Source organism: Triplophysa rosa, linkage group LG3 (genome assembly GCF_024868665.1).
Source record: "Triplophysa rosa linkage group LG3, Trosa_1v2, whole genome shotgun sequence".
In the NCBI taxonomy this organism is placed as follows: domain Eukaryota; kingdom Metazoa; phylum Chordata; class Actinopteri; order Cypriniformes; family Nemacheilidae; genus Triplophysa; species Triplophysa rosa.
The window spans coordinates 12,218,190-12,231,376 of record NC_079892.1 but is presented as its reverse complement, the minus strand read 5'-3'; the positions used below and the strand labels follow the sequence as shown (position 1 = coordinate 12,231,376).

The window sequence follows — 13,187 nt, the reverse complement described above, 5'->3', positions numbered from 1 at the left end:
TAAAAAATAATTTACAACTTTAAATCATTATTATAAGCTCACCGTTGTGAATGCGGGTAAGGTAAAGAGACACTTTTTGAGTTTTGAACACTGTTTTATTTTTTTATTTTTTTTACAAAAAATCGTTGTGGATTGCGGCTTTCACTGATGAAAAAAGCTCTTTAACATTTCTCACTGCTTCCAGAGAAACCCATTCAAGGCCTTTTTAAGTATTTTAACAAACGTCTTTGTTTGTTAAAGCAGCGGAAACATTAGACATGTTAGGCCATGTGTTAGTGGTGAGGTGTTGTATAACACAGACTAGCTTTTTTTCTTCTCCCAGGTGTTTGTCTGAGAAAGAGCAGTTGTGTACACTACCTGTCAAAAGTTTTACATCGCTCACTTATTCATATTTTTCCACATTTTAGAATAATCCAAAATAAAGGGAACTGGGAGTTATGTTGTAACAAAATAAATGAAAACTTATGTTTTAGCATCTTTAGTATAGTCACCTTTTGCCTAGAATTTGCAGAAATCTTTAAAATGCAATATTTTAACATAATAAAGGAGTTTTCATCTATGTTAAAATTGTATTAACTACTCTTTCAAAAACATTTTTTATTCAATATAAATGTTAGTTTTGCAATAAAAAAACATCTATGTGTGCAAAATATTTTTTTATCTGCAGAACTAATTTCAGATGCTTTAATATACACATTCAGAACAAAGGTTTTTTTAAGATAACGAGAAACATTTCACTCAAGTGTTCTAAAGCTGTTGACCTGTAGTGTATACCTTATGTGGGAGCTAAAGAGATGCATCATAGGATTTGTTGCACCTCAATGGCTGTGAAAGAAAGCTGTGTTGGGTTATGTCCATTGTGTGTTGCTATGTGGTTGCCAAGATGTTCAAAATAATTTTTGGCATGTTGCACACATATTTTAGCACATCTGCTTCCATTAGGAAAAGGCCACACCCCTGGTGCACAAACAAGCGCTTTGCTTAGAATCATTTCCAGAGGGCCACAAGACATAAAGATGATGATGATGATGAGAGACTATTGATATAATACCAGTTATAGCATTTGGAGGAGTCTCTCAGATGGGACAAGGCAACATTAAAATGTGTCTGGGGTGGGTCTGCATTTCTGAAGCAGTGGGCCTGGACATGTGTGAGGGATCTAAACTATGTAAAGATCAACAGATTAAAGCAGGTGGTGATCCACCCAAAAATATTAATATTCGTTATTTTCACCTTGCAGACATTAGAACAAATGGAATAGTTCCAGACGTATATAAAATAACTTTGTGTAGTTCTTTTGACCTGAGGCTACTTTAAAACCTTGAGCAACCACACAGTAAAGTGCTAAAACCACTCAAAGTTCCTTAGCAACCACAGAGCAGTTCCCTGGCAACCACTCACAGCATCTTCTCATTGTGGCTCAAATATGAACCCAAATATGAGTTCAACATAAATCTATACTGTGCCTAGCCCGATGCATCTGGCACCTGTTGATTCTCTCTGTGATTCATACTTCTCGTCCATTGCTTTGTTTCTATGGTAACTGCAGGCTGTTGAAATGTGTACCCGTGGGCCGTGGCCCTGATTTAGTATGAGCCTGTTGGAACTACAGGAGACAAAGAAAGATTTGTTTTACTCTGCACTCTTCTGCACACGGGCCAACAAGGTAGCATTCCTCAGCTTTAGTAAAGACGGGCCGGGCTGGAGGAAAGCTTCAAAATTAGCCAGCAGAGCTTCTGAACAAACAAAAAGAGTGGAAGCCATAAGGAATACAAGAGCAGGTGGGAAAAAGCTGGACTTTAATTTTGAAATGAGTCACAAGTTGATGTTTTTAGTGTGGATGTTAATCTTTTTGTTTACCAAGAATGAGAAAAGCTGACTTATCCAGAAAGGCATACTTTGTCTTAATAACCAAATTTTGTTTTTATTTAAAAAAACACATTGCAGCTCTAAGCAAAATATATTTTCTTGCAATATGACTCGAACATGTTTCTGACAGGCTTTATGAGGTTCATCCAACTGCAAAATTTAGTTCTCTTCCATCTTTATTAAACGTATCTTTAAATTGCCTCGAGGTATAACATCCATCATTGGTGCTTGGCAGATGCTTTATGCCTTTGAATGTTTCATACTAAGTGCAGAAGACTTTACCAAAGTATCTTCTCACAAAGTGCATAGTACGTAACAGTCAAAGAGCCAATATGTATTACGTCACCCCTCAGACAGATATACATCTAACGTAGCATGGCTAAACCTTACCTTAACAAAGCCATCTGTTCCTGCTGTGGGGCTTCAAAGTGGAGTCAGGCGCACATGCAAGCACATGCAGTCTCTGAAGGTCTACGTTCTGCTTGTCTGTTCCCATAAGTGTTAATCTGCCAAAACGCCTTTGAAGGAAGCCGCCAGTGCATTTAATTGGAGCAGAGCTACGCTTCAGAGTCCATCAGCTTTCTACTAATAATAGCTCTTGAAATTTGCTTACCCACTGGACCTTATATTCTTCAAGATTTCTTGTCTCATGGCTGGAAATCCTGCCGGGCTTGAGCATTCTAAAAAGATAGGTAGCATAATAGAGAAGGTAGCTTGGTTGTTCTTAATGGATCTGTTTTGTGATGTTTACAAAATGTGGCATTAGAATGTTATAGGGTGGTTGCCGGGAGTTGCTATGTTGTATGGGGCTATAAAGACGTTTCTGTGAATATGCAGTTGCTTGGGTGTTCTGTGTGGTTGTTAGCATGATGCGGTGCTGTTGGTTAGGTGATCTGGGTGGTTGCTAGGCCATTGCTAGGAGGTTTGGCTCCTGCCCGTACATCAAGTCCATGGAATTGTTTAATTATCAGTCAGGTAAAATTCCCCCCATTCGCTTAGAAAGGTAAAAGCACATCTGATTGCATCCAAAATTGATAAATGACATCTTGTTCAAGTGATGAAACCATCTGAACTCTTCTACTTTTATCGTTTCAGAATCCAGACGTTAGCATGCACTGCTGATGTGAGCTGATCTGAGTTCGGCGTCTCTGATGGAGCTGAAAGTTTGGGTGGACGGGGTTGTCCGAGTGGTTTGCGGCCTGTCAGAGGAGACATCATGCCAGGATGTAGTCATTGCACTTGCCCAAGCCATTGGTAAGTACGACTTAAACACACCCCTACCGCTACCTGAAAAACGAAAGAAGCCTTTTTATTGCAGAGTAAACCTTAACATTGTCTAGAATGAGTGGTGTGGCTGAGCACTTATTGGCTTAAACCCAACAAGGGGGTCATCGAATTAGCCAATGTCCTTAAAGCGATCCCAGGATAGTCCCACTTGCTCCATTGGAATTGGTCCTGTAACAAGAATACTGCCAGTTTCTTTGGATAAAAAATGTATTTGTTAAATTGAAATTATGTTTCTATGTGTCAGAATGTCATAGATAATTTTGTAGCTGATTTTTTATTCTTACTACATTTGTGTCCTTTATAGGTCAGACGGGTCGCTACATTCTTATTCAGAGACTGAGAGACACCGAGCGCCAACTTCTGGCCAATGAGCGCCCACTGGAGTCCTTGGCCAAACTGGGCCAGCACAGCAGCGAGGTGCAGTTCTTCCTCCGACGGACCGGCCCCAGCAGCAGCGAAGAGCCAAGTCCACACAACCACACGCTTCCTCTCCACAAGCCGTCTACACCAGAAGCCAAACGGGGCTTGCCGAAAAAGTCCTTCACCTTCAACTTAGGCCCTTCCGGCACCTCTCGTACAAAAACGAAGGATTCGCGGAAAACGCCTTCTCCTGAACAAAGGGCGTCCCCAGTTCCTCAAGCGGCATACCTGCCCGGACCTTCCAAAGACGAGATTTTCCGACGTGTACACCAGCAACAGGAGCAGTTACGTAACCTTGAGTCCCAGCTAGTGACTGTAGAGACGGAATATGAGTCTTGGGAACGGTCGTCCAGTGAGGAATCGACCTTGCAGGAGGAGATAGATGTGTTGGAAAAGGCACTGTGGAAGAACCAGCAGGAACTGGAGGAGGATCAGCTCTGGGAGGCGGAGCTTAAGGCAGAATCCGAGCGGGAGCGGGGGATGAAGCGGAGGTTGGGAGAGCTGCACGCTAAACTGGACGATTGTGGGCAAAAGTTGCACGAGTTCAACGCTCGTGCCTCACAGCTCGAGAAGGACATTCAGAAAGAGAGGCTGGAAGCGGAGACCTTGCCTGGCCGAGATGACTCGAAAGACTCTACAGAGGAAGTCAAGGAAGAGCTTGAAAGTCGGCAAAAGCATGGGGAGGAGTTGGAGGCGGAGCTTATAGAGCTGGAAAAGGCTCTTGGGAGGGCGGAGACCCTGCTGAAGGTAAGCAGAGAGGGCATGGCTCTAGAGAGAGGCCTGTAGCTATTGGCTGCAAATACACAGGTACTGTGCTCCAAACAATGAACTGATGATTTGAAAGCAAAGAAATGAAATTTTTATGTTATCCTATGAAATTCAAACACAAGAAAATGCAAATAAGTGTTTTTATTTGTACATATGGTCTCTTTATATCTTGTGCATTTTATACTTGAAGGAAAGACTAAATAAAAACGTACCCTTGACTAAGTTTTTTTTACTGCCAGACATTTCACACTGTATATAATTACAGACCAGCCTTAGTTTTTTAATATTTCAGTATTCCAGCATCTTGCAATCAAAGACTCGAAAGTCTGTGAAGATCTAAAATACCGAAGTGCCACTCAAAGTGGACGGAAAAGGCAAGGAAATCAACCATTACTAAACCATGTCTTGCATAATGAAAATCTATTTCCATCAGATCAGACTTGCTTGTGAAGTAGGAGGATGAATTTCCTCCAGCGCCGGCAGACGGTGAATTATCATAGTTTTTAAAAAGCAGGTCACGGGGTTACCCGAGTCTCATACTTTGCGGTGACCTCTGACTTGTCTGTATTTGAATTTGGCTCGTCTCCTTACACACTTACGGCAAAGTGACAAACATACCCATAGAGGACAAATCGAGAGATTACTGTTAATAGAGCCGCAGGGCACAAACTTAATATTACAGTGATAAACTGTACTGCCTCCTCTGGGTTGACTGCTTACTTGCAACTATTTATCCGATGCAGAGCATGTGAGTGGAGCTGAGTGGTGAGAATTTCCGCTCCCCGCTCACGTGGGTGTTCACTCCCACCACTCAATTCCGCTCCCCGCTCACCTACAATTTCATCCCGCTCCGGTGAAATCGCTCCACGCTCGCTCAAATTTAAAATTCCTCTGCATGCCTAACACCTGCCGTTTTCAACCGAAGCCTTACCCCTCGTTTACACCACACGCATCTGCGGCACATTACGGCTCCGACGCGGCTACCGGAACTGATCGCGGTCATTCTAGTCTATGCTTCAGCTGCGATCGGTGCCTCCTCTTCAGGGGAAGCTGGAATTCAAAATACGTGTTCAGCGCTTCACGTGAACCTATGTGCATCACGCATCATGTCAAAATACATGCCTTCTGCAGACGTGTCGAAAGGGTTTATGATAAAAGAGACGCACGCGTTCAGAAGACACTGCGTTAACACTTAACTCTGATTACACATGAGACTAAGCAAGTATCTAGCAAACGCGAGCGTCTCTTTTATTAAAAACCCTTTCGACGCGTCTGCAGCAGGCACGTATTTTGACATGATGCGACACACACAGGACGGGCTAAATACATGTTTTCCCGAGCTTCGCATTACTGCTTCCCCTGAAGAGGAGTCACGGATCGCCACTGCTATGCTTGTGTTTACATCAGACATCTCTCCTTCACAACGAACGATTTTTGAAGTGTAGGCTGACAGTTTTGTTAATTGTTGAAGGCACAGGTGAATTCTGGGTGGATTTGTGCATGCCCTAGACTCGTGGTGTGAGCGGTATCGGAGCAGAACCGGAGCGAGACAGAGCGATCGCTCCGGCCTTTGGATAAAAACCCGCTCCGCGCTCCGACTATTTTTTGCACACTTCGCTCCGCTCCAGTCCGCTGAGTCCGCTCACATGCTCTGATCCGATATGACGTCTGTTAAACTGTTTTTGTAAGTAATTTGAGGGAATATTTTTAGATTATACAGTAGTGGGCAAACGTCATGTCAGTGATATACAATATTTGCCTTTAATGTTTTGTAAGGTTAGATTAACCATCAAAATATGAGGTGTATTAGACAACACTGAGCTTTTATGGTATTTGTTGGACAAAATTGTTTGGCAAAAAGGTTTTATTTAAAAATAAACGATTGATTTAAAAAGCAGACTGCACAAATGCACACATTGACTGCAATATAGTCTGTTATTAAAAAACTTTATTAATAAAAGAGATCCTCTCTTATGGTAATATTTTGTGGCAACAGTTCAAACACACTTATGCAGCATACATACGTTTTTAATCTCTAATAAAATATAAAGAAGTGTTTCAAAACGATATCAGTTGTCCGAAGTGGGACCTTACTTTTAGGTACTACTCTACTGTATAGATAGTAGATATTACATTAAATATTATATTTAATAGATATTCAATTAAATATTATATTAAACACAAATATGTAAAAATAAAGAGTTTATTTGCAAAAAATCTTGTTTTTTATTGTGTTATCATGTTTTTGTAGTGTGTAATTGTGTTCGTTTTTTTACTTAATCAAAAGAAGCCAACTGCAGTTTCAATTATATTAATTATAATGCAATAAAAAACCATGATTATGGAACATATTTAAAAACTGAGTTATCCGTTTTTGCAAATTAACTCTCTAAGTATAAAACTATTAAAAATGTAAAACTAAACTATACTAAGACTACTGAAATGAATCTATGTCCAAGTTTAATAAAATACCATGAGAATTCTTAAATAAAAAAGTATAAAACTAGGCAGATAAACTTTACACTTTACTTAAAAGAATCATAAAATCCAAAAGATCAAGGTGCGTTCACACTGAGAGTGCTGGAGAATGAAGATTTGTTAAATTTTTGGTTGTAGCTGATCCTTGTTCAACACTGACATCTGCTGGTTGTTTTCCACATAAACATTGCATCTAATGACCTCAGTACACATGCTGCTGAGTGTAAGAGCCCAGCAGACAAAGGATTTGAATTGTTGCAAAACTCATTTGTTTTTTATAGGGCTGTCAAATGGTTAATCGCGATATATCGCATCCAGAATAAAAGTTTGTGTGTACATAATACAGTATATGTCAGTGTACTATTCATATTAACTTTGTATTTATAAACACGTGTATATATATTTAGGAAATGTATTTATGTTTACCAATAGTTTATTAATTTTTATATTTTTCTTAAATATATGCATGTATGTGTATGTGTTTATGAATACAAAATTAATATTCACAGTACACAGACATATACTGTATTATATAAACACAAACATCTTTCTGGATGCGGTTAATCATGATTGATAGTTTGACAGCCCTAGTTTTTTAGGAATTCTGTCTTCATTTCAGTTTTTATTTTTTGCATAATATCTGGTTGTAAAAACGGAGAAATTAATAATATTTTAGGAATTTATTGGTTGTTGCACAACTCCATAATGACTCCTTCCTTTAAAAAGCCGGGATTTTAAAGCCAGGGCTTTAATGACGTGACTACACATTTTGCATAGATTGGCCAGACATTTTGTGTTTCATCCATCGGGGGTGAGCAGGCAGTCTGTGATCGTCTGTTCTCTGTGTATGTAGGCTAAGGAGGACGATGTGGAAGAGTTGAATAAGGAGCTGAGACAGTGTAATTTACAGCAGTTTATCCAGCAGGCTGGAGCCCCTCAATCCCGCACGCATCTCGCCGAACATCTGGAACAACTGGACCTGATGCAAGAACAGCAGGACAACCACATCAACAATGGTATGGCCTACACACATGCCGTACTGTATTTTCAATAGGCTGTTCTTAAATGGACGCTTAACCCAACAATGAAAATTCATCCATCATTTATGCATTTATTCAGTAGAGCTATATTTGTATTTATGTAGACTTCTCATTATACTTGATTGATATTTTACCGGCCACATTTTGCTTTTCCACAGATTCGCCCCCGCGTCCCACCGCCAAACAGTTTCTGGGTCACCCGCGTAACCTGCAGAACCCCCTGGTGTCCAGTCTGAACCCCGAGGGTGTGTATGTGTGACAACCTGCTGCTTCTCTGTCTGCTCCGCCCCTCGGCCCCGGCCTGCCACGCCCACTGGTGTCAGCCCTCTCTGGGTGAAGGTGCCTGCATGGTGGCTCTTCTCTAACCGCCCTCTTTTGATAAACGTGTGACTGTAGCACTTTAGCTGAAAGGCATTATGTATAATTTCTATAAACGCATTTCATGACATCACTGACGACCCATCAAAACCTGACTGTATAATTTCAGCCGTACATACTGACTGCAGCTTGTGCAACTGTGGTTGCTGCTTAGATTATTTGTAAATATGTAACTTTCAGAGTTACAAAGCGAGCATATAGTGCCTTTCAAATAGAAGTGTTACCTTGACCTGTGCTTAACACTTTAGTTTTCGGGATAGTGGGTTTGATCCAAGTTACATCTTGATTTGACTTTGATTCGTAAACTAAAGTGTTTCTACCCGGGTTCTACACTTTTCTTCTATCTGCTCTTGTGTCGCAGTATTGACTTTGTGAGTCTTACAAGCTGTATGTTGGATTTCTAGAGAAGCGGTGTGTGTTATTCGCCAAAAAGTGATGATTCTCATTTGCTCATTCTCACATAAATGCATTCAAATGTATAAATTACACACAGAACCAAGAACAATGTTCAGCTTCCTGTGATGTCCTATCGGTGATCCTGTTTATATTGCATGATGAGGGGCTGTCAAACTCCAAAAATATAAATGCAATGTTTGTACTTATGCTCAACTTCCACAAAAGTAAGAAAGTCTTACAGGTTTGTTACAGAATGATGGCGGGTAAATGGTGCCAAAATTGAGTTTTCCGGCTAACTATTCCCAAAAGCATACAGTATATCTAATGGCAGGATGCTACTCTCATTTCTGACACATTAATTCCACTTCTTAAATCCAAACGCAGGAGTGAATCAGTCATTTTATTTGTTCTGAATGTACTAGAAACATTGTACATAATAAACATACATCATAAACAAGAATCATTTGAATGATTTTAAATCAGGTGGCTCAGAAAAATGGACTTTATGAATACTTTAACGTTTTTTTTGTGAGTTTTTAAACAGTAGACCGCCATTATTACTTATATTACTCAACTTTGGAATGTATTAGGCACACGCATATGTGCAATTTGGTTGAAAAAATGCCTTGAAATAGTTTTATGGAGAACTATTATGGAGAAAGTTCACACAAAATGAAAATTATTTTGTCGTTTATTCACGTTCATGTCATTTCAAACCTGTATGACTTATTTTGAAAAATGTTGGTAGCCGAACAACACTGAACCTCGTTGACTTCCATTGTATGAACACAAAACTACTGCGACATTTCTCAAAATATCTTCTTTCGTGTTTCACAGATGAAAGAGTCATATACAGATTTTGAATGACATGAGGGTGAATAAATCATGACAGAATTTGTATTTTTGGGTGAACTGTCCTTTTAAGGCATAAGGTAAATGTGCTTTTACCTTTAATATCTGGTGTTGGGAGACTGTGTGTTGTGTGAACCTCTTCCCCTAAATGTGCTGGAATGTCTTTGTGTGACGATTCATATTTCGTCCTTAAAAACATCCCCACACCTCCATGCCTTGTATTTTATTATTCATCAGTAATGAATATAATTGAGTTTATTGGCTATAGCTAGGACTGTGTCTGTGTGTATATACACAACAGCCACACACGTTTAGATTTTTGGGGGGGTTTGAAATTTCATTCTGTTGACTCTCGGCTGCCATGTGCATGAACCCTGCAACTCGTGTATGTTTGTACCTACAGTGTTACGGTTATAAAGTGTAAGCAAACCAAACCCAAAGCATCACTCAATATGCTTTTCTGTGTCTTGCAGTCCTGACATCCAGCGAATCATCTTGGCAGTAAAAACCTGAATCATAGGGCTAAGGATCTGTAATGACTTTCTGCTATATACTCAATCCCTCTGTCTTAACTGTCCATGTCAATATAGCCGTATGTTATATATTTACTGTATATATGAATTATATATTTACTACTTTTTGGTACATTTCAAAGATTTCATGTATTTACTGTAAAATATGACCAGAAGATTTTATCTCGAAAACTTTTACTTTTGTCTATGTATTTAAATACAATAAAGACTGTTCGTTGTGTCTTAAATATCTTGATGGTGTGGTTTTAAGCGAGGGAGATTGTTTTAAATGAGATGCATAATTTGAAAAATTTCTTCTTCATTTTCCATCATGTTTCTTTGTTTAAAATGATGAAAGTACGAAAAGTTTTAACGTGGATTAGACTTTAGGACCTCTATAGATGTTCTCGGTATCTTGATAATAAATTTGGGAACCATGTGAAGGACCGCATAACATAATTGAAATCTTCTAACTAAATGTTTTTTGATTGTATATTGACTTGTGTGTTTAATAGTTACACACCTTACCTTTTGAATTCACAGATGTCATCTATCTTTGCATTATAATCAAAATAATTGCTTGTTCGAAACTTACAGCATATTTCTCCTCAATATGTGACCTTTTTTTTACAAACTCTTTATGTTTAATCACACCCTGTATATCAGATTGGGGTGTTAAAAAACATTTGAATCACTTACAGCGTTCTGTGAAATGTATTTATTTGAAATGAGAGAAACATATTTCAGTCACACCATATGAGCATGTTTATGTTTAAGCTTCATTGTAGTATCTTTGTCTAATAGATTATTTGAAAAGTATATTTTTGTCAGTTTACTATTTTTCATCAATGCATGGTTTTGCAAGTGAAGTTTCATAATTAAGTATAAAAGTGGATTATGAGGAGAAGATCAAGAAACTTTCTGACATGCCTAGAACATAAACCTCAGATCATCAAAGCCCTCATGGCAGGCCTGTTACTATATACATTACACAGTTACAGAAACGACAGAGTAGAACAAGGAAATAAAGGCATGGCTGAGGTAATGTAATTCCAGAATGAAATGCATTATAAACTCATTCCGCTGAGAAGGAAAACGATGGTTCAATAGTGATTCAATCAAATCTGTAAACTGTGACAAATTCCCTAATGTGAGCCGGTACCATTAACAGTATTGGAAGCAAGACACACGTCTTTGCTACTCTGTATTATTACAAGGAGTATTAGGCAGTTGAAAATTTGAGTGAATTTTATTAACACAAAATAAACACTGTAACATTTACTTTATTTAAAATGGTAATAAAAAGTTTCATTTTATTAAAAATAAACAGAAAATAACACAAACGTTGGCTATAAAGTCACAGTATGTATCAGTGTTGTTATAATTCACATGCAGGTACACCAGCACATCCAACTGTAACTGGTCTTACATAAAGCTACAAGTTCAAAAGTTCACAGGCAAAATATTGGTAAAATGACACGCACACTGGCAGCATAACTCCTACAGCTACAAGTCAAACGATTACACATACAATACAACAATGTTAAACGTGTTACACACATGCTACAAAAAACCCATCCTCTAACTCCAGGACACGTATGATATAGCAGATGACGCCCCGCACGTACATTAAGCCTGACGTCATAACGACAACATAGTCGTTCATGCATTTGGCTGACGCTAATGCAAATTCACTTACAGTGTAACAGAGATATACATTTCATCCTATTGCGTGTTAAAATAGGATTCGAAGCCTTCACCTTGGTGTTGCAAGCACCGCGCTTTACCGGTAGATCCATGTGCACCCAAAAGTTATGCTTTGAGTGACTCGTCGTGGGACATTCCCACGAAGTCAGGCATACATCCAAAAGCTGGTTAGCCGCTGTCACACGCACAGTGGGATGGAGAATAGGCGCAATGTGCGTTAGTCAGTGGCTTACCTGCTTTCAGAAATCAAACATTCTCAAATGACGCCATAGGAAACCATGGAGACCACTGTAAAAAAACGGAATATATAATACATATTTTATTAACAATCATTTTCCAACTGATGCATTCAGCAGAACAGTTAATGTGGCTGGACAATTATTTAATGATAATGATATATTTTGAATGACGTTACTATATGATTATTACATGTCAATGCCTCGACCATGTGACAACGACAAACGACTGAAATAAGTTTGAATACAAGAAGCATATTCGTGAACAATTAATCATATTTTGTCATTTGCTTAATAAATAAATTGCCACTGTTGGACAAATATCAATCATAATTATATGGTATTTGTCTGTCTGTACTATATGCATAATTGTGTATATAAATGCAAGAACGATTAGACAGAAAAAGTAAACTCATAATATACAATATCATTTGTCTATTTATCTTCACCTAAATTTATAAATATTAATTGATTTGAAATCTCAACCAAAAAAGCCACAGCTACTCACATCAAATTCCAATAAACCCTTTAATTACAGGAAGAAGCGAGGATTAAACAGCCAACACTGACGTCCTGTTAAAAAATACGCAGCAATATCTGTTTTCCTTAACGAAATTAATTTCTCCATAAAGTACCAAATTGTGAATTGTACACTACAACCACAGCAGAAGTTCAGCTCACTCGCGCGATCGCAACCCTGCCCACTCCCTTGCAACTGCAACCTGACCTGCTTATGCAAATCATCAGTGATTACGAAAAAGACAGCAAATAGGCTGCGCGGCATTCGCGAGAAAGCCCGCCTTTTAGATGGAACTATCGAATGACAGCGCAGAAGGGGCGTGGTTATGTCCATCACCGTTCGGTGGATTTTCTTTGAGTTATAGCGGGGTGCGGCGCGTTCTGTTTTGCACGTCGTACTTTAGGAACAAACCATTTTCTGTTCACTCACTTTTATAAGGCTGAGGATACGTCCGATTATTTATGCTTTATTTCTCTCCACTTTAGTTTTGAAAGCAGTGTGTGTTGTTAAAATGCTAAGATGAGGCACATATGTCACGCTTTTGTATGGTTTTACAAAAATGAGCTCCACCCGCGTTTTGAGAGTGGGTTGACTCTGTTCGGCTGTGTGTAGCAAAGCCATGAAGCTAGTGTGGATGTGCACGTACGAAGGATGCAGAGAAGGAGAGAGAGAGAGAGAGAGAGAGAGAGAGAGAGAGAGAGAGAGAGAGACACATGGCGCGAAA

The 13,187-nt window shown here is 39.0% G+C and overlaps 1 protein-coding gene across 7 annotated transcripts in view; it reads left to right on the top strand.

The window, feature by feature from the left end:
* The window catches only part of rassf7a (Ras association domain family member 7a), a 41,212-nt gene extending 31,001 nt beyond the window's left edge, over window positions 1–10,211 (top strand). For 4 of the 7 annotated variants that reach the window (XM_057330316.1, XM_057330317.1, XM_057330320.1 and 1 more), the window contains exons 2-6: window positions 2,965–3,123; window positions 3,461–4,323; window positions 7,676–7,838; window positions 8,021–8,107; window positions 9,962–10,211. In XM_057330316.1, coding sequence (XP_057186299.1) covers window positions 3,021–3,123; window positions 3,461–4,323; window positions 7,676–7,838; window positions 8,021–8,107; window positions 9,962–9,993 — 1,248 coding nt within the window. In that variant the 5' untranslated portion in view covers window positions 2,965–3,020 and the 3' untranslated portion in view covers window positions 9,994–10,211. Of the gene's footprint in view, window positions 1–1,669; window positions 1,782–2,679; window positions 2,873–2,964; window positions 3,124–3,460; window positions 4,324–7,675; window positions 7,839–8,020; window positions 9,085–9,961 lie in introns of those variants that run through there. The other 3 variants (XM_057330318.1, XM_057330321.1, XM_057330322.1) reach the window with 3 other exon arrangements.
* Window positions 10,212–13,187: the final 2,976 nt, after the last annotated feature.